This window comes from Podarcis cretensis (assembly GCF_951804945.1).
Source record: "Podarcis cretensis genome assembly, chromosome: 14".
NCBI lineage: Eukaryota > Metazoa > Chordata > Lepidosauria > Squamata > Lacertidae > Podarcis > Podarcis cretensis.
In genome coordinates, this window is record NC_137183.1 from 33129664 (window position 1) to 33156564 (window position 26901).

Here is a 26901-nt window from a genome sequence, read left to right on the forward strand (position 1 = left end):
ATACCTGTGTTGGGAACGCACCTGGAAAGCAGCAAACCACATGAGCCAGTCCAGGCGATAGTGGTATGGACTTATGAGGCAGGGTCTCCTGTGTAGGTCCCCAGGTTTACACTTGAATTCATACTCTTCCCAAATAGCAGCAGGGTCGTTGGGATCCAGGCTGGACGTCCCTTGAATGATGACCTCGGTTCTGTCTTTGGTGATGCTGTGAAAAGACATGCGGAATTATTCTCTGGAGTTTTGGGAAACCCCAATCCCAAATCTGAACTTGGGCAGCCTGCAGTTGCAAGAGGAAAAAGCAGCCAGAGACTCCAAACAGAGCACAAAGACCAAATCTCATGGGGCATGTTTCAGAGGAGCAAAGAAGAGAGAGGTTGTGGCATTCAAGCCCTGCTTGCGGGATTCCCATGGACATCTGGTGGAACACTAAAGGAAGGACCTGCTGGACTGAATATACCTTTTATTTGATCCAGCAGGGCTCCTCCTGTTAGCTGCGAGAGCTGGGAATGGAATGGCTATGTTCAGAGGCAGTTTATCTCAGACTAGTACATGCTGGGAGAAAATACTGAGGGAGATGGACTGATGTTCTGACTCAGCATTTCATGAAATGGTGTATATTTGACGCACCATTGAAAAAGCCTGCAAAGACCCCATTGCACCCCTGCCCCACCCCTTTTGAGGTTACTCTTGGGTTTGCTGTAATGTGCACATGTGCGGTTGCACACATATCAGACACGTCTAAAACGGTTGCGGCCTGTACTTAAATCACCCCTTCTAATAGAAACGGTGAGGACTAGAATCTTAGTTCAGTGGAAGAGCACATGCACAAGGCCCCCAGGTTCAACTACCAGCATCTCCAGGTAGGGCTGAAACCCTGGAAACCTGCTGAAACCCTGGAAACCTGCCTGAAACCCTGGAAAGCTGCTGCCAATCAGTGCAGACAATGCTGAACTAGATGGTCTGACTCAGTACAAGACAGCTTTCTCTGTACTCTAAAACATCTGGATGACACAGGCTGGGGGGGGGCAGATGGTCCTCTGGCCTGATTCAACTAAGCCATCTCTTATTCTATTTGATCACTGTCTTCTGGCAAAAGAGCACATTCCTTGGGTCCAGTACTGGCTGGCTGCTCTAACGGGGACCACTTAGAATTATCCCTACCTCCAGTTCAACAGATTCCCAGCTCCTGCCCCAGCCAAGGACCTCCCCCCCCCCGCCCCACCACTGTTGCTCAGTGAGCTGAGTTATGAGAGGTGGCCCACTGCCCGATGTTTATGAACACACTGTAAATCCAGGACACCAAATTACTAATAAAAAGCCTGTTCCTACTGTGCTATTCAAAATATGTCAGCCTTCACATAATCATATATTCATTATGAGCTGCAATCCTCTTTTTATTGGTTTACATAGGCTGGAATTACGAATGCATTTATAGCAGGGGTTTCATCGCATGCTTGCGGGGTTCTGGTAACTGTCGAAAGGGAAACGGTCAACCTGAAGAGAGAGGGAGGGAGCGAAGGAGTTAAGAGGGAGGAACAACAACGGCAGGACAATACACCCCCACTCCTCTGAAGGAGCCACGGTAATTCAGGAGGTGTAAGAAGAGGCACAACGGTTACACCCCTTTCCAACTCATCGCCAAAGGCTCTTAATGATGTGGCAGAAAAGAGACTGAGCTTTTGCAGGGCTATCAGGACAGGACAACAGATTCTGGCAGGAGCTCAGTCTCTTTTCTGCCACATCATTAAGAGCCTTTGGTGATGAGTTGGAAAGGGGTGTAACTGTTGTGAAGAGGAATCAATGTGACTTCCAAATACCTCAGCATACATCCCCCCCCCAATTATTGTTCCAATAACCATAATATGCTTTTGATCCTGAATTAAAATTGGAGGTTTGTGACATGCTTGTACCCCAAGAAGAGGCCAAAGGTAGCTGACCTGGGGATTGGGCCATAGCTGAGTTATAGAGCATCTGTCTTGCATCCACTCTCTAACCAACTGAGCCAACCTTTCCTCATAGGGGAGGTGCTCCAATCCCTTGGTGATTTTGGTTGCCATTTCAAAGGCCACTTCTTTAAACCTCATGGAAAATCTTACCTGTGCATCTCTCCAAAACCCCTCCTCCCTCCCATGAGATCTGGAAGGGCACAAGTGGCAGGCAGACCCCAGGATTTAGCATCCCTGCTGTGGATGAAACCACTTTGCCGCTTGGGCTTGCCGACTGAAAGGTCAGCGGTTTGAATCCATGCGACAGGGTGAGCTCCTGTTGTTCAGTCCCAGCTCCTGCCAACCTAGCAGTTCGAAAGCACGAAGTGCAAGTAGATAAATAGGTACCACTCCTGCGGGAAGGTAAACGGCATTTCCGTGCGCTGCTCTGGTTTCGCCAGAAGCGGCTTAGTCATGCTGGCCACATGACCTGGAAAAACTGTCTGTGGAAGCGGACAAACACTGGCTCCTTTGGCCTGCAAAACGAGTCCTTCGCGACTGGACTTAATTGTCACGGGTCCTTTTACCTTTACCTTTACCTTGACCCTGACCTTAGTAGAGAGCCATACCTTCCAAAGGCCCCGTAGGTATTGACTATCCTGAGAGGGTTGAAGGACGTGTTCATGATTTGTCGGGAGCTTAGCAGATTGATAACCACTGGGACGCTGAGGAAGGCAATCAGGACCCCAAAAGATAGGTTCACTCCCTTGCGGATGTAGCAGCCTGTGGAAAAGGAGAGGTGGAAACCGTAAGTGATATATTCTTGCTTTGGGTACATACATTTAATGTGCTCCGGAATCAGCTTAGGACAAGGTTGGGAAACCTTTTCTGGCCCTAGTGCTTCATTCTCTCATGGACAACTATTCAGGGGCTTTAGGCCAGCGGTCAGAGGGGCCAGAGGGAGGGAGTGGAAAGACGATTGGATGCATTCTTACCTCTGTATGTTGGCCACATTCCAGCCAGACTAGAGATCCAAGCAGGCAAGCGAGCAAGCTGGAGGCCTAAATAGCCACACTTGGGCCTGGGTCTGAGATTACTCACCCGCCTGGCTTGGGATGTTCTGTTGCTGGGGTGGGGAAGAAAGACACAACATCTCATGAGGGTCCCTGCAATGTACTATCCCTCTAAGGACGCCAACCGCTTTCAAGATGGCAGGCCTTCTGCACTGAGCCTCACGCCAAGAATGGGCAAGCCTCAGACCTGCAGGATTTATACTTGGCTTTCGCTAGAACCTTGAGGTCCACCAATGGCTCAGAAGGGTGGATGCTGAATTGAGGGAAATGGTGTCCCTCTCAGCGGGCACTGGCTTTCAGGAGCTCACACAGAGATGCTTACACACACACACAGAGAGAGAGAGAGAGAGAGAGAGAGAGAGAGAGAGATATGTTTCCTACTCAAGGTTTTCTGATTTCAGCAGGCTAGTTTAGGCGTTATGTAGGTGCTATTGGCATCAACTGTTCCTGATCTGGTGCAAATGACCCAGAGTTCTAGAAGTAGTTCCTGCTCTCCCTTCTTCCTGAGCCTGATCAAGGCCACGGTGACTTAACAATTAAACGACCAGAAGCTGTGATGTCTCAAATGACAACATTGCCCAAAAGCAGAGCAGGATCCAAACACTCATTCACTCACATTTATGATTTCTGTCCCCCACTTCCCTCTCTCGTCCCCCCTCTTCCTGTCTCTGTTCTTTTGTCACCCCACAACTCTCTTTTCTCCTCCCATCGCAATGCTAAAATTCGGACTGCAAACTCCTTTGGTGTTTGTCCTTCCCCCCTTTTTGGTTTGCTTATCATGCTATACAAAGTGAAACACACACACACACACACACCCTGCAAGTGGTCTCTGGCAGGACAGTAAGTTGGTAGATCGGAGAGTCTGGTTTCCCCCTGTCACTGTCCTGGGGGCCATTTGTGACCTGGATTCCCCCCCCCCAGCCAATAAGAAAAGAAGCATTTGCTCAACCTCCCTCTCCCCACGCCCAGCCCCCGCCTGCAACATTGCGGGCCTCAGCCAATGGGCTGTGCCATATCTTTATGAAAATCTGCTTTTCTCTAAATAGTCTGGGAAGGGACTAAAAAGAAGAATGTCTAAAATGCTGCTCAGTTAACAACAAGCCCTAGTGTAGAGAAGCCATTTCTGGCTTGGGGAGAATTTTCTGTTCTTTCTTCTGGATGGCACTGAAATTAAGTATATACTTGGAGTCCATCTGAAAAGGGAGTTTTAGTCTGGAATACCAGGAATGCCAACTTGAATAGAATAACTTGGGGGGGGGGCAGGTAAACCCCGCTCTGCACAATTGATCACATGAAGCGGTAAGCGAATGCCATTTGAATCGCAATGCCCATCAACCAAGCTTTGATGTATCACCAGATTGCAATGTTTGGCTGGTGATATATCACAATGTTGAAAACCTCACATTGCCCAGCCCTATTTTGTACTACAACTCCCATCAGTCCCAGCCAACATGGCAGATGGGAGTTGTAGTCCAAAGCATTGGCGGGCGGGGGGGGGGGCAGTTTGCCAAAGGCAAAGGCTGTTTTTTTATTATTTTAGATGCATCAACCGATCCAGGGAAGTAGGTTGGCAGCATCCCTAAAAGACTAAGATACAGCTGTACCTTTGCAAATGGCCACCAGAAAGGAAACTGAAGCTACTGAGAATTGGACAAATAAGCAAAACTGACCCTTGCTGCATCCTGCTGCTTTTTGAAAAGAGAGACAGAGAGACAGACAAATAAAAATAATAATAACTGACTAGCACGGAGAGTTCCTCTTTTCCATCTCTGCAGGGAAACAATGCTTGTTTAAGCCTTTCTGCTACCCTGATAAACTGTTTAGTCTGAGAATATTTTGGGAGCAGTTTTTCATTGAAAAGGGAGGTCTGGACCCCTGGGAAAGTGGGTGGATATTTCAGAAAAGCCAGGATTCGTTATGTTGCACAGAAACATAACAGGAGAGAGAAACTTGGTCAATGTAAAGAGGAACATATTCCTGGGACTGGGACACCTCGTGCTAATCCCCCCCCCCCTCCAAGTCTGCCTGAGGATCGCTGGGTTGAGGTGCCTTTTGTGCAGGATCCTGGCCAGCTTGGCAGAGTTGCAGAGACAGCAGATCAGGGCCAAGGTTGCCCAATGACCTTCATGGGCGAGTGGGGATTTGAATCCTGGTCTCCTAGGTCCCAGTCTAGCACTAACCACTACACACCTGTCTGTCTGTCTCTATATAGAGAGAATGTGGTACAGTAGTTAGAGTATTGGACTGTGACCCGGGAGACCAGGGTACATCCCCACTCAGCCATGAAGCTCACTGGGTCACCTTGGGCCAGTGCCATCTCTTAGACTAACATACCTCACAGGGTTGTTGTGAGGATTAAATGAGAAGAGGGACAGCCATGTGCACCACCCTGAAAATCTTGGAGGAAAAGGTGGGATAAATAAAACAAGATATATGTGTGTGTAATGTACTCCTGAGGGCTAGAAACTTAAAACCAACCAACCAAACAAACAGAATACTATTGTTGAAGCCATACAGCATTCCCAGAGCCTGGGAAAATAGGACATGGTCCCTGCAGCAATAAATAACTATTATTATTTATATCAAATGCTAGTCCTTCTCAGGGTAGACACATTGAAACGAATGAGCATTACTAACTTAGTTTCTTTAATTTCTTTTTTTCAATGCTTTATTATCCATAATTGCATCCATATATCCACAACATGTCATTATCTATATATCAAACTTATCAAAACAAAATTCAGACATTAGAATGGAAGTCTTCAGATCATAAAATTAGTACATAATTTTGACTTCCTGTCCTTTTCAACACCTTTCCACTCTAGTAAACCTATTACCTTAAGATATCAATTGTATTAATAATAAACTAATAATGTACATATATGTATACCTGTCTATTTTTACCCTTACCCTTTCTTTAATTTCAATGGGGGTACTCTGAGTAGTGCTTCGCTGGGCTGGCCGCCGTCTCCCAACCTAATCTACCTCACAGGTTTGTTGCGAGGATAAATGCAGATGGCGAAGAACCTTGTGTGTACATAGATGTCTGTGTTTTCCCATCAGACCAATGTATTGCTTCAGTCCAAGAAGGACTTACCACATCGCAAGGGCTCCGTCTTCCCCTCTGCCTCTCCAGCTTGCATCTCTTGCACTCTGGCCTTCAGGCCTTGTTCTTTGGAGCTGAAAAGGAACCCCAGGGCAGCATCGTCGAAGCAGGCAATGCTTGGCACGATGGTCAGCCAGTTAAGGAAGCTCAAGTTCCCGCTCACGATGAGGAGCACCTAAGGGCATGAAAGAGGAGATGGACAGCTTGTGGTCAGGGGGAGATTAGAGCTTGCTTCTCAGTGCATTGCAGTGCCTGGCTGGTTACAGGTGCTAAGCAAACAATAAGAGGGGCCTCAGAAGCTGCCTTACACCCAACCAAGTCCTCGGCCTATCTAACTCAGTGCTATCTACACCAGGCATAGACAAACTTGGCCCTCCAGATGTTTTGGGACTACAACTCCCATGATCCCTAGCTAACAGGACCAGTGGTCAGGGATGATGGGAATTAAGATTGCTGGAAGAAATATCAACAACCTCAGATATGCAGATGACACAACCTTGATGGCAGAAAGTGAGGAGGAATTAAAGAACCTTTTAATGAGGGTGAAAGAGGAGAGCACAAAATATTGTCTGAAGCTCAACATCAAAAAAACTAAGATCATGGCCACCGGTACTATCACCTCCTGACAAACAGTAGGGGAAGAAATGGAGGCAGTGAGAGATTTTACTTTCTTGGGCTCCATGATCACTGCAGATGGTGACAGCAGTCACGAAATTAAACAACGCCTGCTTCTTGGGAGAAAAGCAATGACAAACCTAGACAGCATCTTAAAAAGCAGAGACATCACCTTGCCAACAAAGGTCCGTATAGTTAAAGCTATGGTTTTCCCAGTAGTGATGTATGGAAGTGAGAGCTGGACCATAAAGAAGGCTGATCGCCGAAGAATTGATGCTTTTGAATTATGGTGCTGGAGGAAACTCTTGAGGGTCCCATGGACTGCAAGAAGATCAAACCTCTCCATTCTTAAGGAAATCAGCCCTGAGTGCTCACTGGAAGGACAGATCCTGAAGCTGAGACTCCAATACTTTGGCCACCTCATGAGAAGAGAAGACTCCCTGGAAAAGACCCTGATGTTGGGAAAGATGGAGGGCACAAGGAGAAGGGGACGACAGAGGACGAGATGGTTGGATAGTGTTCTAGAAGCTACCAGCATGAGTTTGAGCAAACTGCGAGAGGCAGTGGAAGACAGGAGTGCCTGGCGTGCTCTGGTCCATGTGGTCACGAAGAGTTGGGCACAACTAAACGACTAAACAACAACAGCAGCAGCAAAGCTAAGCAGGATCCGGTATGGTTTCACATTGGATGAGAGAACCGCGTGTTGAGATTCCTGCATTGCAGGGGGCTGGACTGGATGACCCTCGGGAGTCCCTTCTGGTTCTACAATTCTATGATTCCTCTTTACAAAAATGGAATAAAACGCCTGGGTGGTGTCAGAATGCATTAAAAGCAACCAGAGATTCAAACCCAAAGTCACAAGAATCCACATTAGAAAACAGATGCTTCGTCATTGCCATCATTATTGCATCACTTAAAAGAGAGGGAGGGGAATGATGATGCACGCTGTTAGTTTGGGTCTTTGGCCACCATTCCCCCCCGCTACTTTTAAATGATCTACATCCACAAATATGAAGCAGTCCACTTCATTAACATTTCTCACTTCTTCTGCTCAATTGCATTCCTGCGCCACCACCCCACTTTCCAATATTGAGGCAATTTGAAGAAAATAATTCCCTGAGTTGCCCCTCTGACACAGGATCACCTTACTACTTTATATGTAGTAACTGGGTGGTCTGTTCTGTTTTCCTTTCCTTTCCTTCTTCTTTTTTTTTTGCTTTATTGCTTGGGAGATTGAAAAGAAGAATCTTATTTCTAACAGCTGTATAGTGTGTGTGTGTGTGTGTGTGTGTGAGAGAGAGAGAGAGAGAGAGAGAGAGAGAGAGAGAGAGAGAGAGAAATCAAATAAATAAATAATCAAAGGATTCAAAATCTGGCCTCTGAGGTTTTGACATGAGGGTGGAATTATGAACCTGTCAAACATACGGTTCTTCAGCCTGGGGCAAGCAGGTCTTTCGAGGGGTAACAGAGAATTAAGAAAAACACAAGCGGAATCTCTCTGGAACAGGCTGTAGGTGTTAGATCAGGGACAGGGAAGCTGTTGCCTTCCACATCTTTTCTGACTTCCATTCCGACCAATCCTGGCCAGCATGCCTAATGGTCAGGGGTGACGGAAACTGTTGTCCAGCAACCTCTGGGCAGTCAGAAGCTCTCCAGTCCTGGCCCAGAAGCACTATCTTTTCCTCACATCAAGGCGTCATTTGCAAGCCTGGTGGGCTTTCCGATGCTTAGGACTACAACTCCCATCAGCCCTAGCCAGCATGAGCATGTGATGCTGGGGCTTCTGGGAGCTGTAGTCTGAAACATCTGGAGAGCATCAGGCTGGCAAAGGCCGCCTTTAACCAAGACCTGCTCCCCCCACATCCCAAGTCTGCTCCTGAATCGCGAAGGTTTTCTTTTATTAAGGCACAGTATTAATCACAGTAATTGGGTAGGAACGGTAAGGTTATAAAACTACAGAATGTCTAATGAGCAAAAGCCTGAAATGAGGAGCTGGGACCTCTTTTTTTTAATCTAATAATGTCAGTTTTATGGATTATGACTGGAGTTTTATGAAGTGCGATATGAAATACTGTGGATTCATGGCTCTCGCTGGATTAATTTGGGTGGGGGGGGGGGTGAGAGTGGTTTCCCTCCTTCAGCCCCCCAAACAATTATTCCTTGTGTTTCTCTCCCCTTAGCCCTGGCAAGTGAGCCCAAATGCTAGGAAATGGGGCAGGTACCGTCAGAAATCTTTTACAGGTCCGTACACGGTTTGAACCCTAATTGCAGATCATTATAGGCATTTGGTAGGTACCAGCCAGAAACTCATAATCTCCGCCAGACAGTATATCCTTCCAGAAGGAGCTGTAACAACAACTTGCAAACTGTTCCAGTGCACAGACCAGGGACGGCTATTAGTGTGTGGGCTAAAAGGCACCACAGGGGCAACAGAGTGCCCTGAAAACTATGAGGAAGGGCCATAGCTTAGTGGTAGAGCACCTGCTTTGCATGCAGAAGGTCTCAGGTTCAATCCCCGATGAACCTTTTGCATGCAGAAGGTCTCAGGTTCAATCTCACAGCCAGGTAGAGCCACTGCCAGTCAGTATATTAATATTAGAATCATAGAACTGGTCAATTAGAAGGGACCATTGAGAATCATCTAGTCCAATGCAATGCAGGAATACTCAGCTGTGCCATAAGGGGATCAAACCTGCAACCTTGGAGATGCAGCCAAGGCAGAATTGACCCAATGGTATTAAGGCAGCTTTCTCTTGAATCAGCCCTTCATTCAGATCGATGAGGACTAGAATCTTACTTTATAGTTATGGAAAGAGCCGCAACTCAGTGGTACAGCACCTGCTTTTGCATGTAGAAAGTCTCAGGCACAACGCTCGGCACCTCCAGGTAGGGCTGTGGAAAGACCCCTGCAGGAAACCCTGGAGAGCTGCTGCCAGTCAGTGCAGACACTACTGAGCTAGATGGACCCATGGCTCAGTGTAAGGCACTGTAATGTCCCTATCTACTCTAACTACACAGCCTACTTGCCCCGTGTGCCATTTACAGATCACATCATTGAAAATGCAAAACTGCTTGGGGGGGGGACACAGAATTGTAGAGTTGGAAGGGAGGTGCTCCCAGTTACTTGTCATTTTAAAAAATTGAACCAGGAGTGCCTAATTCAGATGACTTGGAGGGTAAAACTCCCCTGTTGTTAATCTGCCCTTTACCCCAAGGTCCCAGGGAGGGTCATGACAATGAAAACACAATACAGTGGTACCTCGGGTTATAGACGCTTCAGGTTATAGACTCCGCTAACCCATAAATAGTACCTCGGGTTAAGAACTTTGCTTCAGGATGAGAACAGAAATTGCACGGTGGCGGCGCTGCAGCAGCAGCAGGAGGGTCCATTAGCTAAAGTGGTGCTTCAGGTTAAGAACAGTTTCAGGTTGAAATGGTTAAATCTGCTATGATTAAATGGGCACAAGATATTGGACATAACATTATGTTTGCTGACTGGGAACAGTTGTGGACCACGGGTATGAAATTTACGGCATGTAATGCCCTACGAGAGAATATTATGAAAATGATATACAGGTAGTACATGTCACCAGTCAAGCTTGTAAAAATTTACCATCTGCCCGATAATAAATGCTGAAAATGTAAAGAAACTGAAGGTACATTCTTTCACCTTTGGTGGACGTGCCCGAGGATAAAGGCTTTCTGGGAGATGATCTATAATGAAATGAAAAAGGTATTTAAATATACCTTCCTGAAGAAACCAGAGGCCTTTCTCCTGGGCATGGTCGGCCAATTGGTGCCAAAGAAGGATAGAACTTCTTTAATGTATGCCACAGTAGCAGCAAGAATACTCATCGCAAAGTATTGGAAGACACAAGATCTACCCACCCTGGAAGAATGACAGATGAAGGTAATAGACTATATGGAACTGGCGGAAATGACTGGCAGAATCCGAGACCAGGGAGAAGAGTTGGTGGAAGAAGATTGGAAGAAATATAAAGACTATTTATTGAAACATTGTAAAATTATTGAATGTTAAAATGATGTTGGAATGAAATGAAGTGGTTTTAGCAATAATGTTAAAAGGATTATGTAAAAAGGGATTATATTAGATGAAAACATGAAACTATAATATGTGATGATAAAGAATTAAGAGAAAAAGAGAGGGTATGGATTTGCTGAATTAAATATTTGAATTGGAATACAAAAAAGGGAGGTGTGAGGAAGTCAGGAAAATAACCAAATGAACTACAAGATATAGAAAAAGGGATTTGTTTTTAAATTGTTTTATTGTTTTTTTAAATTGTTTTCGCTCTTTTTAGTGTTTGTAATTTTTGTGTTTTCTTTTTACCATCTTTGTAACTTTTCTTCTTTTTCTGTGGAAACTTCAATAAATATTATTAAAAAAAAAAAAAAAGAACGGACCTCCAGGACGAATTAAGTTCTTAACCCGAGGTACCACTGTGTTTAAAAGCAGGTTCAGTGTGGAAGGGGGTGCTGAGGGTCCCCCCCCCCGGCCACCGAGTGGGTTGGCTGGTGCACTGTCCAAATCAGGGCCTTCCTCTCAGCAACCTAGGATCCTGAGGCGACAGCCATGACATCAGGGACTTCACTGCCTCCCCAAAAACCCACCAATGTTTGTTCTTCCTGGTCCTCTGGGACGGAGCTGAGTCTAGGAGCTTTTTTGCTGCGTTAAGGGCAGGCTCCTAGATTGCTCATTAGGAAGGAGACGGCGAGCAAGAGGTAACCCCCTCTCCACAGGGTGACAGAAAGTAGTTCTTGGAAAAACCACAACACGTTGACTTCTCTATTGCACATGGGACAGCAAAGGAGTTTCCAAGGAGTAATTCAAGCCAGTGACAGGCTGTGGAAAGCGGTGGGCAATCCGGGGGCAGCCTCCCGAACTTTTACAAGTGCATACTAGATATATTATCTTACCAAGCGAGGTGAACCCTGTTGATGCCTAGCCAAGTCAGTTCCAGGAATTTATAGGAGTTTAGGTTGAGTTTTTTTTAAAAAAAAGAAAGCAGAAAGGAAAAAAAGAAAAAGGGAGAGGGGAAGAGAGAGAGAAGTCTCTCCTTTAAAAAACAAGAAGTTAAAGGAAATTTATTGCCCTGTCAAAAGCAGGGCTCTTAACCCAAACTCAGCACTTGGGTATCCAGTTTCCATCTTTGGCTGCACTTGCTGACACCCGCCTGCCTCGCTTTGCGCCAGCCACCCGCCAGCCTGGGCCAGAAGAAATGTACACATGGCCTTGGACGGAGCAGCAGCACCAAAGGTGTCAAAACGTAAAGAGAGTCAACCCACAGAAAGCAGGTGGGAAGGCTGCCACGAGAAGAGGATATGGGAGAGTCGCAGGGCTCATGCAGAGAAACCCTCACAGCAGAGTTTGTGACTCCAGGAAAGTCCCTTTTCTCCTTGATATAGCGAAGGGATCCACATGACTGGGAGGGGCCACCAGGTCCTAAATCTCCTGAATGGAATCACATTCCGCTTTTTGGAATTAACGGTGCTCAGCAGGCTGATATCACATGGTGAGATAAGCTGGCGCTATTATCATCCCAGGAAAATCATGATATACCGGTGCAGCCTTCTTCAACCTTGGGTCCCCAGATATTGTTGGACTACAATTCCCATCCTCCCTAGCAAGCAGAGCCCGTGGTCAGAGATGATGGGAGTTGTAGTCCAACAACGTTTTGGGGCCTAAGTTCGAGAAAGCCTGAACTGGTGGGTTAAGCCCACTTTCGATATGTTATTACTTAACTTATTTTTTAACATCATCATCATCATCACACATTTAACAATATTTATATGCCACTCAACCATCAAAATACCTCTATGCGGTCTATACACAAAAAATGTACATTAAAATCACCAGTAAAATCAGATGTTAAAAACAAGTTATCCTTAAAAACCCTGAAAAAATAAAAACATAAGTCTTAAAATATACCTCATAAAACAAAATTATGTATTAAAATACATGCAGTAGAACCATACAATTGTAGAGCTGCAAGGGCCCCAAATGGTCACATAGAATGCAGGAATGCCAAATTTATGTGTCAAGATAAACTTGCTAAAACTTTTTTCCTTAAAGGAGGTGCTGAAATCAGTACAGCGAAGATGCTGGCCTAATATCAATGGGCAGGGAGTTCCTAAGTGTAGGTGGTGCCACGTGGAAGAGTGGCCTCATTGCATTATGTGACACTTGTAAAACTGCCAGTTCTAAGGATTGAAAGGAATGAGCTGTAAATGTGTAAATTTGCTTCCTAAACCATGCACAAACAGATCATACAAAAGTAGTAGATCAAAACTGGAACCCAAGAGATTCTTTTGCAGCCGGATCTTAACCCTCTTTACTCAGAAATAAGGAGGACAGTGGTTCTCAAACTTTTTTTTCAGTGGGCCACACTTTCAGAATAAAATTTGTTTGTGCCACACCATTTTTTTAGGGGACAAGAAACACACTGGAAAACAAAAGGGAATAATTTCTAGCAGTGCTTGATTTATTACACAGAACACAACTACTTTATAATATGATCACAGGGCATCCAGAAAGTATGCGGCTACATAAGAGTACGACTCATTCTCAAAATATAATACTGATTGTCTTTGAATCTGCCTGCCACACTTGCCATACTCTCCTGTCACACCAGTGTGGTACACCACACCCTGAAATAGCTAGGACTTGCTCTCTGGGGGCAGGAGCAAAGCAGTGCAGACTCACTGCCTGTCTCCTGGAAATGTCGGCCAAGTTACGATCATATTTGGGTCAAAGGTTGGGAAGCAATTTTACTTGGATGGAACTAAAGCAAATTCTTGATTAGCTTTTAATCAAACACAGGACAAGAAGATGGGGGGAAAAAACTGGAAGTCTTGGAGGTCATCCCAACCCACAAGTGGTTCTTATCCAAGTCTGTTGGTATTACCAGTTATAGAGCAAAAACCACCATCTGAGTAATTGGGATTTATATTCCAGTCCAGAAACCAGTAATTACCGAGTTACCAGGGAAATTTTGCCCCAAAGCAAGAGCCACGGCAAAATTGCAAATCCAGCCAGAGGAGAGATGTGTGACAGCATTCAAGGGAAGTCTAAAGGACTTCACCTAGGTGAAACAAACGTTGAATGCCCTTGTGGCGACAATGCATTTCTCACTTCTGCCACAGTAAAAAAAAGTCCTTCCTGGGCAAAAGTGAAAAGATGTAGTGATGGCCACTAACTGGGATGACTGTAAACGGGGATTGGACAAATTGATGGAGGATAAAAACTGGGTCCTGCTGGATGAGGCCAATGGCCCATCTTGTCCTACATGCTTTTCTCACAATGGCCAACCAGATGCCTGTGGAAAGTGCACAACATGGACCAGGGCACAAAAGCAGCTCTCTTCTTGTGGTTTCCAGCAACTGGTGTTCTGAACCATACTGTCTCCAGATGTAGAGGCAGAGTATAGCCATTGATAGCCTTCTCCATGAATTTGTCTAATCCTATTTTGAAGCCATCCGAGTTGGTGGTCATCACTGCCTCCTGTTGGCATTCCAGAGTTTAATTCTGTGCTGCGTGATGAAGTATTTTCTTTTATCTGTCCTGACTCTCCCAACATTCAGATTTGTTGGATCTCCACAAGGACTACTGACCCTGATGGCTATGTCCTGCCTCCACTGTTGGAGGCAGCAAGGTTTCTGAATACCAGCTGCTGGAAAATACCAGCTGTTAGGAGAGAGTTGCTGCTGTACTCAGGTCCTGCTTGGGGGCTTTTCATCACGGGCATCCTGTTGGCCATTATAAGAAGAGGATGCTGAGTATTATTGGCCTGATCTAGCAGGCTTTCCTTACATTTTTATAAACAATAAAACGCCAGCAGGTACTGGGTGCCCAATCCAAGGGCATGCCTTGAACCACAGGCCATCTTTTGCCGCATGGCCTCCAAACACCAGTTCCTGGAAATTGCAAGCGAGGAGAGTTGCTGTTGCACTCAGACCCTGCTTGTGGTCTCCTTCTCATTGAAGCATCTGGTTAACCACTGTGAGAGCAGAAGGTTGTGTGCACCGTTAGTCCTACACAGAGTTGGTCCACTGGAATAAATAGGCACATCTAGCTGTGGCCCATTCATTTCAAAAGGTGTACCATGACTAGAACTTAGCTGGATGCTACCAAGGCTACTGGGCCAGATGAGTCGTTGGTCTGATCCAGATGCCAGATGTCTTTTTAGGTTTATCTGAGGAATTGAGGGAAACAAGACAATTGTTTCTCAACCCACTCCTTCCATCTCTGCTGTCTGCCAAAGTTATTTAGATCCAGGCTTCATTTGTCTCTTAGCGTTGGACAGTAATATCTACAAGATAGGAGTCAAGGAAGGATCACTGCTGACTGATTTGATGCACGCATGGAAACAAGAAGCTGCTCCTTCGATCTGTTTCTTCCCATGGCTACTTGTTTGACTCGTAATAAAATTTTGAGTAACTCCAGGCCCACAGCAACATCTGCAGGGCAATATTTCCCTTGGACTGGCTGTGCGGCATTGCCATGAGCCAAGATTTCAAAATCTGGGGTAACCTGCTTTCCCCCCTATGATTTTTGGCACATTTCTTCCACTAACACATTACACAAGTCAAGATTTTTAAATTAACCAAGGGGGCTCTTGCAAGGTTGGTTTAAAACAGAAAACCCAAGCTGAATATATTCCGTTAACGAACTCCACACACACACCAACCTCTGAATTATAGAAAAAGTAAGAATATTTATAAATACTTGCATATCTGCTATTCAGCATCTCCTGGTCATAGGGGAACAGTTAAGGGAAGAGGTGATGGCAGGGAACCTAGCATACATGCAGGGGGGGGGTTTATCTCAGCATCTCCATTCAAATTTTGACATCTCTGGTAATCGTAAGGCCCCAAAACTGCTGTCTGCCAAAGATCCAGGAGCAACACTGCCAAGAGCAGGGACTTAGATGGACAAGACATCTCACCTGGCACAAGGCTGTTCCTATGAATATCTTTTTCAAGGTGGGAGCGGGGTGGGTATAGCTCCATGGTAGAGCATATCCTTGACAAGCAGGTGGTCCCTACATCATAGAATCATAGAATCATAGAGTTGGAAGAGACCACAAGGGCCATCGAGTCCAACCCCCTGCCAAGCAGGAAACACCATCAGAGCACTCCTGACATATGGTTGTCAAGCCTCTGCTTAAAGACCTCCAAAGAAGGAGACTCCACCACACTCCTTGGCAGCAAATTCCACTGTCGAACAGCTCTTACTGTCAGGAAGTTCTTCCTAATGGTTAGGTGGAATCTTCTTTCTTGTAGTTTGGAACCATTGCTCCGTGTCCGCTTCTCTGGAGCAGCAGAAAACAACCTTTCTCCCTCCTCTATGTGACATCCTTTTATATATTTGAACATGGCTATCATATCACCCCTTAACCTCCTCTTCTCCAGGCTAAACATGCCCAGCTCCCTTAGCCATTCTTCATAAGGCATCGTTTCCAGGCCTTTGACCATTTTGGTTGCCCTCCTCTGGACACGTTCCAGTTTCTCAGTGTCCTTCTTGAACTGTGGTGCCCAGAACTGGACACAGTACTCCAGGTGAGGTCTGACCAGAGCAGAATACAGTGGCACTATTACTTCCCTTGATCTAGATGCTATACTCCTATTGATGAAGCCCAGAATTGCATTGGCTTTTTTAGCTGCCGCGTCACACTGTTGGCTCATGTCAAGTTTGTGGTCAACCAAGACTCCTAGATCCTTTTCACATGTACTGCTCTCAAGCCAGGTGTCACCCATCTTGTATTTGTGCCTCTCATTTTTTTTGCCCAAGTGCAATACTTTACATTTCTCCCTATTAAAATTCATCTTGTTTGTTTTGGCCCAGTTCTCTAATCTGTCAAGGTCGTTTTGAAGTGTGATCCTGTCCTCTGGGGTGTTAGCCACCCCTCCCAGTTTGGTGTCATCTGCAAATTTGATCAGGATGCCCTTGAGTCCATCATCCAATTCATTGATAAAGATGTTGAATAAGACGGGGCCCAAGACAGAACCCTGTGGCACCCCACTAGTCACTCTTCTCCAGGATGAAGAGGAACCATTGATGAGCACCCTTTGGGTTCGGTCAGACAGCCAGTTACAAATCCTTGACATCTTGACATATCTGATTAAAGAATCTCAAGTATCAGCTGTTGGGAAAGACTAGCCTCTTAGCCCCTACAGAATCTCTGCCACTCAGACCAAATAAGATAAAGAGTTCCCCAATCGTTCCTGGGCCAAGAGAAGTGTCGTGAGCACCACCAAAAGCCCATTTCACAGATGAAAAAATGACGATGCTCAGAAACATTACCCGCCCCCAAAAACACACCCAGAAAAAAACACCTACACCACCCTGACAGAAACACATGAGGCCTGACCGAAAATAGCAGGAAAAGCCACCAAAATCCCAAAAATGTTTTCTTAAAAATGGGACAGGTGGTGGGATCTGTGGGCAGTGTTATGTCCAAGGGTGCCACATTAGGGACCCCCTAGGCTAGATGGACCAGCAGTGCAACTGGAGGGGGTGGGATTTTTGCAGGGAGCACAGTGCATAAGGAGGGGAGTCTTAACTCATTAAAAGTCCTAGTAAAAATTATACACATAAACTGCGCCTGCTATTAATCTCAGAAGGGGAGCTTCCACTGGCCCCCAACAGGACCTTACTAGCCCTATGTTTACTGTCAACAGGTTCATATCCAACTTAGAAAGGTGGGGCTGCATGCCTTTAATACATGCATTTGACAAGTAACAATCTTTTGCAAGATTGTAAGAATCATCTGCAAGAGGCACGACAAGATCCAGGTGTGACAGATCGAGGAGACTCCAAGGCAAACCACCCCCTGCTGGAAGACCTTGGCTTCTTTGTGCTTTTCCTCCGCTGGAGTCATCCTGCTAAGAACACGGGACACACATTGTTTTGTGTGGTTTCCCTACGATTGGGCAGCACAAAATTGTTCTGACAGCTAAAAGGAACCCCGGAGGAGTCTGCAAAACCATCATGTTTACAGACGGGTGCCAGAGGGATGGGAGGCCAGCCCAGTGCGGCCGGCGTTCAAATGGGCCCCTCTGGAGCAAGGCTGTACAGATTTGAGGGCAGGAAACAAGCCAGGAGGCATCCGCGTTCCCACTGCAATTGAAACAAGCTCTTCGGGACAGCGGGAAGAGAGCCATCGATTGGACCAAAGCTTCACGTTTCGGTGACATCCAGCTGTTGAAGATGCCATAAGAACAGAAGAGCACAAGAAGAGCCCTGCTGGATCAGGCAAATAGCTCATCTTGTCCACCATTCTCACAGGGATCAACCAGATGCCCCAACGGGAAGCCCACAGGCAGGATTCGAACACAAGACCTCTCGCCCCACCAGCATGACTAGTAGCCATCGGCAGTCTCCTCCTTCTCCATGAGCTTGTCTAATCCTCTTTAAAAGTCATCCAAGATGGTGGCTACCACTACTTCTTGTGGAAATGAATTCCACAGTTTAACTCTGTGCTGCGCAAAGGACGTTCTTTTATCTGTCCTGAATATTCCAATGCTCAGCCTCTTCGAATGACCATGAGTTCTAGCATTATGAGAAATGGTCCACTTTCCCCATGGCATGCATAATTTTATAAGCATCTGTAAGGTCACCTTTTACCTTTTCTCTAAATAAATCGTCCCAAGGGCTGCAACCGTTCCTCAAAGGGGAGCTGCTCCATCCACTTGGTGATTTTGGCAGCCTTTCCCTGAACTTTGTCAAACAAGAATCCCAGATCTCAGGGATGGAAAATCTGTCGCCCTCCAGACCTATGACTCTCACCATCCCTGACCACTGGGCATTCTGGGGAGGCTGGGAGTTGTAGTCCAATAACACCAAACTAGGAAACCAAGCCTTATGAGGACTGGTTGAAGGAGCTGGTTATGTTTAGCCTAGTAAAGAGGAGACTGAGAGGTGATATGGTAACCACCTTCCAATATCTAAAGGGCTGTCACATGGAAGATGGAGCAAACATGTTTTCTCCTGCTCTGGTGCTCTGGAGGGTAGAATTCGAACCAATGGCTTCAAGTTACAAGAAAGGAGATTCCCACTAAACATCAGGAAGAATTTTCCGATAGCAAGAACTGTTTGACAGTGGAATGGTCTCCCTTGGGAGGTGGTGGACTCTTCTTCCTTAGAGGTCTTTAGGCAGAGATTGGATGGCCATTTGTCATAGATGCTTTAGCTGAGATTCCTGCATTGCAGGGGGTTGGACTAAATCACCTTTGGGGTTCCTTCCAACTCTATGATTCTATAATTCTATGAACACTTGGAGAGCTTCTGGATAGCCACCCTTGGTCTACACTGACTGACAGTGGCACAAATAGAGCTTAATTGACAATCAGTTCACCCAGAAATTCTAAGAATGACTTTCAGGTGTCATTCAGGGATTTTCGAATGGATTCAGGGACTCGGTTAATCTAGCCTAGTGCATTCTGAGCACGAAGCCTGCTGTATCTTGTGGATGGGAGACAGTAAGAAATGACATATCACAAACATTCCCCAGGACCAGCCACGACAAGCCTCAAAGAGCCATTGCCTTTTGCTGAAGCTTTCTGTGCTTGCCCCAAGCCCCCAAAACACTTCCATCCCACTTGTCTCTCTCTCTCTCTCTTTTTTAACAAGAAAATAAGGACACCATTTTCGAGCCATCTGCAAGGGGGACGGCATCTTGTCCTGTTAAACCAGCATGCCCTCAGATCACAGAGACTCCAAACATCCTGTGCGTTTTGGAAAGCACCCAGCTCACATCGTGCGTAAAAGCCTCGTCCTGCAAGGGACACGTCCAACCTCTCTTTCGGTTCCAGGGCCAGATCTGTCATAATCGAGCCCTCCCGGAATCACAGCCGCAGGGTGCCTCAGCGAGGTAGAGATGTCTCGTACGGGGTGCGGGCTCAGCGGCCAAGTGTGGCCTTGGAATGGGACAGTTGGGGGGCGGTCAGTGTGCAGGGCCCCCATCTCGACATACCAATGCCATCATCAATTTGCTCTGGGGGGACTTTGTGAGATACAACCAACCAGTGTGTGGCTCCTGTCCCGGGACAGAGCTAAAACATTTTCTACTTTTCAGAGTTCTAGGAAAAAGCTCTTTAGCTTTGCAGCCTTGTTGAAAAGCCTGCAAAAATTCCCAGCCTTTTGTCAGCATGCCAAGAGGCTAGTAGACTGCATTTCCAGACTGGCTGTGGAGAAGGGGAAGGACTGTAGCTCAGTGGTTAGAGCATCTGCTTTGCATGCAGAAAGTCCCATGTTCGATTCCCCAATGGCATTTCCAGGCAGGGCTGGGAGAGACTCCTGCCTGGAACTCTGGAGAGCAGCTGCCAGTCAATGTAAGTCTCGGTCTTGAATACAGCAATGACTTAGACCGTAAGATAGGAAGCTGCTATGATGACTATGCTCTTCCTCCATGGTCAGAAGCAGCAATACTTCTGAATACCAGTTGCTGGAAAGCACAGGGGAGAAGAGAGTGCCTCTGTACTTGCAGGTTTCCCATCTGGCTGGCCACTGTGAGAACAGGATGCTGGACTTGGTGGGCCATTGGCCTGATCCAGCAGGACTCTTCTCATGTTCTGATGTTCCTGAGCTTTGGCCCTGCTGGCTGCTGGAGCCCAGCAAGATGTTGGTGGACCAGAAGCTCCCCACCCCTGACTCTCCTGGTTCTGCCAGCAACACTGAAAGCAGAAGCAGATCAGTAAGAGGAGAACAAGGAGGGGAATGCTAAAGAAGCAATCTGAGGGCAAAACGCTCGGTGGCCCATGGGGGACGGAGTCCAGATGTTGCAAGGTCAGCCAAGGAGGAAGAGGAAGTGTTTTCTGCACAATTCCCCGCAGCATTTATAATTTACTGCAGCCTTGCGTAGGACACATGTGGGGGAATCACAGGTGGAGCTTGAAGGCTGAGGATAAACATGGTGTGGAACACAAAAGTTGGTTCTCTTTGAACGGCAGAGTTCCCCTGTCCCGCCAAGGCAACCATCCCAAAGAAGCCTTTCTCCCTTATGAAATGCACATTTGGCACAATGGCGACTAAGGCAGAGTGCTTTGAACACCTCCAAGTGCCCTATAAATGCTAGGTGTTGCTACTTTTTCAAGGCACACTTGCTTCTTTAGTTTCTCTTGCAATACGCAGGTTTGGGGAAAACAAGAGTTAGCCTCATTTATTGATGTCATTCGTTGAACTCCCAGGCTTCGCCAACATGATGCCCTACAGATGTTTTGGATTACCTCTAGAGAAATGTTTTCTCTCTCTCTCTCTCTCTCTCTCTCTCTCTCTCTCTCTCATAACACTAGAACTCGTGGGCAGCCCATGAAGCTGAATGTTGGACGATTCAGGCCAGTTAAAAAGGCTTCTCCATGCAGTGCAGAGTTAAACTATGGAACTCGCTCCCACAAGAGGCAAGAATGGCTCACGAACTTGGATGGCGTTAAAAGAGGACTGGAAGAATTCACAGAGGAAAAGGCTCTCAATGGCTACTAACCACAATGGCTATGCTCTGCCTTCACAGTTGGAGGCAGCAATGGCTCTGAATACCAGTTGCCAGAAACCACAGGAGGGGAAAGAGTCCTCTTTTGCTGGGGTGGGGTCCTGCTTGCTGGTTTCCCACAGGCATCTGACTGGCTTCTTTGAGAGCAGGATGCTGGACAAGGTGGGCCACTGGCCTGATGTAGGAGGGTTTTATTTTGTTATGTTCTTATGTGATACTCTTACTGCTTGGGGGGGGGGTGTGCTCTGAAAATGCAGGAACGAAAGGCAGGAGAGCGCTCACTTTGTATGCAGAAGGTTATGTTTTTAATTCCCATCAGCTGGATGGGCTGCGGCGAATGGAAGTTGCAATCCAAGAGACCTGGAGAGCACCAGGTTGGTGAAGGCTGATTAATATTATGCCCTTTCCAGACACTTTTCCAGAAAGGCTTGGTGCTTCCTTGTGAGCCCTTTGAAATCTCTGTTCCACCTGCAAGTTGCTCCCCATTTTGCTAAATATCATAGTAACGATGCATCTCTGTCCCACGGTGGGGATCAAGCTGAGGTTGTGCATCCACACTGTGGATGCTGCGGGCCCTAAAGGAAGTCTGCGTTACAGACACTTATTTCACCTGGACCAGTCAGACTTCAGACAAGAGGTGTTTATATACCTGATTTATTTTTAGAGCTCTACGGGGAATGGAGCCTCTGAAGTTGGTCCTCCTTCGGGGTATCATTTACTCTGAGCAGCCGGAAGAAAGCAGCGTTTTCCGGCAGGCATTTTTCCTGCAACGCCTGTGCGCCCAGGCCTTTGATGCTCTCTCCAGTATCGTGTTTTGCAAGGGGGAGAGAAAACGCTGTCACTCCGGCACTCTCTCCACACAAGGCAGGAAGGACAACAAAGGGCTGAACTGAAATCTGAATGAAGAGGACCTTCTTTGAAAGGGGGATATCTCCAAGGCGTCATCACGAGACAATTACTTTTATGGATCCAACCAATCCATTTGTGAGCTGCCTTTCTGATTATCAAGATAGTGCGTAATAATAAATAAAAGCACATTGAAGGAACTGAATAAGTTGACAACCGCCCCCCCCCCGGGGGGGGGGGGGAAGCATATGGGGGGAAATACATCCAAACCAAGGTTCCATCTGCACCATATATTTAAGGTGCTATGATACTACTTTAAACAGCCATGCCCCCCCAAAGAATCCTGGGAACTGTAGTTTATTGAGGGTGGTAAGAGTTGTTAGGAAGCCCCTATTCCCCTCCCAGAGCTACAATTCCCAGAGTTCCCCTGGGAAGAAAGACTGATTGCTAAACACCTCTGCCAAATTTCTGCATCTGTTTGTGCTTTTTAAGTTCTCATTAAAATTTATCAGCATTTTCATGTGCCTTTGTCTTAATATACAGTATACATTTCTGGATGGAATTTTTCCCCAATAGAGACATTATTGCAAGCAATTTTCATAAGAACATTAGAATGCAGCAACATAAGAGCCTGTAAGCCAAGTCCCAATTCAACAAGGGTGGCTTCTTTCACACAGCTAACTGTTTCTTTTCAAGTAAATAACACATTTTATTTCCTCTAATCGTGTTTGGATACTTATAAACACCTCCCTTTTTTCAAATTAGTATAAATCTCCTGCAAAGGGAAAACCCCAGTATTTTCCATATTCCTCATAAGAAGACATATTTGGTTGTCTCCAATGTTAGACATACTCAGAGTAGACCTGTTCAATTTGATGGTCTTGATTAAATTAGGTCCCTTTTTTCTTCACTGAGTCTACTCTGATAAGAACTTAGTTGGTTACAGCCCAATGCTTTTACCAGAAGACAAATTAAAAGCATTCATTGAATCGGGTCCTTAATTTGCACGCATATCATTCTAACACATCTGATCAGGTCAACAGGACTTAATACAGCTTTTCGTCAACCTATTTTGTCCATTCAGGAAAAACAGATGCTCAGATCAGAGGAAACAGTAGCAAAAGTGAGCTACTAACTCACAGCCAAGCCCTTTTAGAATGTAAGCACCTGAGAAATGTTGGGAGGGTTCCTTATCCAACCACCTACTCCTAAGAAACCCAGGAAGAAAAGATTACAGGAATTTGCCTTATACAGAGTCAGATCATTGGTGCATCTAGCTCAGTGTTGTCAACACTGACTGGCAGCAGCTCTCCAGGGTGTCAGGCGGGGGACATTTCCAGCGCTACCTGAAGATGCCGGGAATTGAACCTGGGACCTTCTGCATGCAAAGCAGATGCTCTTCTATTGCCCCGTGGCCTTTCCCCAAAGACGCAGGAACAAAGCAAGCTGCTTTATACTGAGTCAGGCCATTGGTTTATTGTCTACACTGACTGGCAGCAGCTCACCAGTGTTTCAGGTAGTCTTTTCCGCCCTACCTGGCGAGGCCAAGGAGTGAATCTGGGATCTTCTGCATGCCAAGCCAATCATCTACCACTGGACTGCAGCCTATTTTGTTTCTAAAAGCCCTGCTATGGAACAACCTTTTGAAAACGCATATTCGATTTCTACGTGTTTAAAAAAAGGGGGGTAGGAGTTGCTCTTTTTCATTTTCCAAGCGACTTACTGTATGATTAATTGTGCATCCCACCGCTGCTAAAGCAGAGTTTGAGTGCGCCAGGCAAGCAGCGACTCCACTTCTCCAGAACTGGTAATGGTCCCATTCACTTGACCCTTTCCAATTAATCAAGCTCACGACATGATTAAAAAGGCATGATTCACGTCTCGGGCGAGGTGCGCCGTGAAACAAACAGGCCTGTATATTATCCCAGAAAGCATGCCGGCCTAAACAGTTTAAAATAAATACCCTTCCCAAACTCTGTTTTCAAGTAGCCGAAACTTTCCCACCTCGACAACTAATTCAGGCTTCCTTCAAATTATTTTTTTAAGTAATATAACAATTTGTTTTTCATTAGAGCTTGTCAAAAGCCAGGGGCAGGTTTATTTTGAGAGAAACCAGCAATGTATGGGGAGAGGCGGGGGGGGGGGCAGTTCGGTACAATTTGATTGACGCCCAAAGGGGATCTTGCAGCCACAGTCAAAATAGAGTTTACGGCACCAGGGAGGGGAGACACTTTTAAATGATTGAAAAATAAATTAGGGGTGGTGTGGAGGGGGGAGGGAACTCTGAAGCAGCAGCAGCTAATTAAATGCGCTTGTTCGGCCAACAGGAGAGGGCCGTCTCCCTCACCATCGCCACCTCCTTGACTACTGCAAAATATAACCCGTGTGTTGGCGAACTAATACCAGCCAGCATCCGCAGGGCGAACAAAGGCAAGCTGTGTTAAGTTTCAGGCTCCGTGCACTGAACCTAAGGAGAGCCCTGGTGGATCAGGCCGGTGGCCCATCCAGGCCAGCATCCTGTATCCACAGCAGCCAATCAGATACCTCTTCTGGGAAACCACAAGCAGAACTGCAGCAGCATTCCCCCCCCCCCCCCAGCACTTCCCAGCAACTGCTATGCAGAAGCACAATGTCAGGGCTAGAGTCAGATGTAAGTAAGTCGAAGAAGCAAAGCCGGTGTGAAGTTAACTTTTTATTCAAGGCAACGTACATACAGCCAGAGACACTCTCAGTAAGTCTTGCCCTCTGGAGCAGTTGCCAGGACTAACAGTCCAGTTGCCAGGACTACCTTCATCCCTCTTGAAGGCTCCCAGTGGCACAGTGTGGGTTGCCAGCACCCGGGGCCACGTGAAGGGGGTGGGCAGGAGAGAAACGGACAGAGTACACATGCACATTCAACTGTCTAAGGGCGTCCGCATCACCCAGGAGATTGCAGCTGCAGAGATCCTTCCTGATTTACATGCAGAAGCCGTTTTCAACAAGGCCCAGCAACGGAAGCATGCAGCTGTACTGACGCAGCACCGGGTGTTGAAATTTTGTGCCCCTAACAATTTTGCGCCCAGGGCAACCGCCCCTTTGGCCTTCCAGTGTGGTGTAGTGGTTAAGAGCGGTAGACTCATAATCTGGTGAACCGGGTTCGCGTCTCCGCTCCTCCACATGCAGCTGCTGGGTGACCTTGGGCTAGTCACACTTCTCTGAAGTCTCTCAGCCCCACTCACCTCACAGAGTGTTTGTTGTGGGGGAGGAAGGGAAAGGAGAATGTTAGCCGCTTTGAGACTCCTTCGGGTAGTGATAAAGCGGGATATCAAATCCAAACTCTTCTTCTTCTTCTTCCCCCCATGCTACACCAGTGAAGGCTCCTCCTTTGCCGGATGTTTCCCAAGCAGTCTCAAACTGCACCTGGGCATCACTTACTGTACCTTTGGCCTGCTCTATGCATCACTCTGTGCATCCTTGGAGACAAGAGGGGAGAGGAGCTTGTCGCAGTTGGAGAGGCAGGCTCCCTGTATTCTTCTGTAATCTCTAGACCCCTCTCCTCTGCTTCAGCCTCTGAGCTGAGACTGCTCCCTGTCACTGGCTCTCCCTGATCACTCAATCCTGTTGCCCCTTCAGCATCCCCCTCTTCCCCCTCTAAGAGCCCCCTCCTTTGTGTCCCACTACCAACCCCCAGGCTCTGAGCCTTCCTCCTCTGGGGTTTCCCTTGAGGATTTCCCAGCTGGTGCCTCCCACCACTCATCATCCAGCCATTCCCTGATCTACTTTGCCTCTAAGAGCAAAGGTAATAACTATGAAGATTCCAAAGCAGCCTTCTCCTTAAAAGTTGACAGGGTGCTGTGCCTTGCCCTGCCTTCTTTGGACTAATTGATCCATCTAACTCAATACTGTCTACACTGACTGGCAGCAGCTCTTCAGGATTCCATAACGGAGTCTTTTCCCAGCTCTACCTAGAGACGTCAGGTGTTGAGCCTGGACCTTCTGCATGCATAGCAGCTGCTCTACCACTCAGCCCTTCCCTCCTTGCTGAAGCCAATTTGACTCAACTCTTTTCTTTCAATGTTTGGCAGCAGAAACCAGTTGGCACCCTTTGCCAGACGGGAAGTACCTGCCAGCTCCATCAGGTGGCTTTGTCCTTCCTTTCTGGCGCCCGCCTAACGCTTCCCCTCACAAACAAGCTTGCCAAGCGGTACAAGTTTAACAAGCTCAGCCCATCGGGGCCAAGAGCTGAGTTTGCCGTTGTACAATTCGGCACTGCAAAGTGTCAAATAAAATTGCAGGACTGCGGTGGGAGTTTTGGGGGGCCTTGGAAGGAGGCATGGGAGGCCAGCTCCTCAGGCAAGGTCTCCCAAATTGGGGAGGGGGGGGGGTCATTTTGCTCACAGAGCTGAAAAGAAGTGGGGAAGTATGTACAAAATAGTAATAATAAGAAACCAAGAACTTTAACAACCCAATAATACAACTTCAGGATTGTAGCCAATTAATTCATTTAGAACATTTGTGCCCTGCACTTCAGTCAACAAAGTCTCAAAGAATGGCTTATGTATAAAAGTGCCCCAGGAAAAAAATGGGACATCCTGTTTTCTCATGTGAGATCTTGGCAGCCATTTTGCTGCAATCTCGCATGCTCTCGGGCTGCACTGTAACCCTGGAAAAGTGCTTTTTGGGGGGCCGTGATCTTGCATGGTGCCCCAAAATGTGCATTTGGGAGGACCTAGAGAGCAGCACAGGTCGTGTGACGCACTCGGTAGCCCACCACAGAAGACGCACGTCCCAGTTTCAGATCCAAAAAAGTTGGATGGTATGACATAGGAAGCTACTTTATATGAAGTCAG

At 46.8% G+C, this 26901-nt stretch overlaps 1 protein-coding gene across 4 annotated transcripts in view; it reads right to left on the reverse strand.

Moving 5' to 3' along the window:
* Positions 1–26901, reverse strand: part of LMF1 (lipase maturation factor 1) — a 171336-nt gene that overhangs the window by 12435 nt on the left and 132000 nt on the right. For 3 of the 4 annotated variants that reach the window (XM_079952516.1, XM_079952517.1, XM_079952518.1), the window contains 3 exons: positions 6096–6279; positions 2555–2708; positions 22–205 (listed from right to left, as the gene is read on the reverse strand). In XM_079952516.1, coding sequence (XP_079808642.1) covers positions 22–205; positions 2555–2708; positions 6096–6279 — 522 coding nt within the window. Of the gene's footprint in view, positions 1–4; positions 206–2554; positions 2709–6095; positions 6280–26901 lie in introns of all 4 variants that reach the window. The other variant, XR_013832920.1, reaches the window with a different exon arrangement.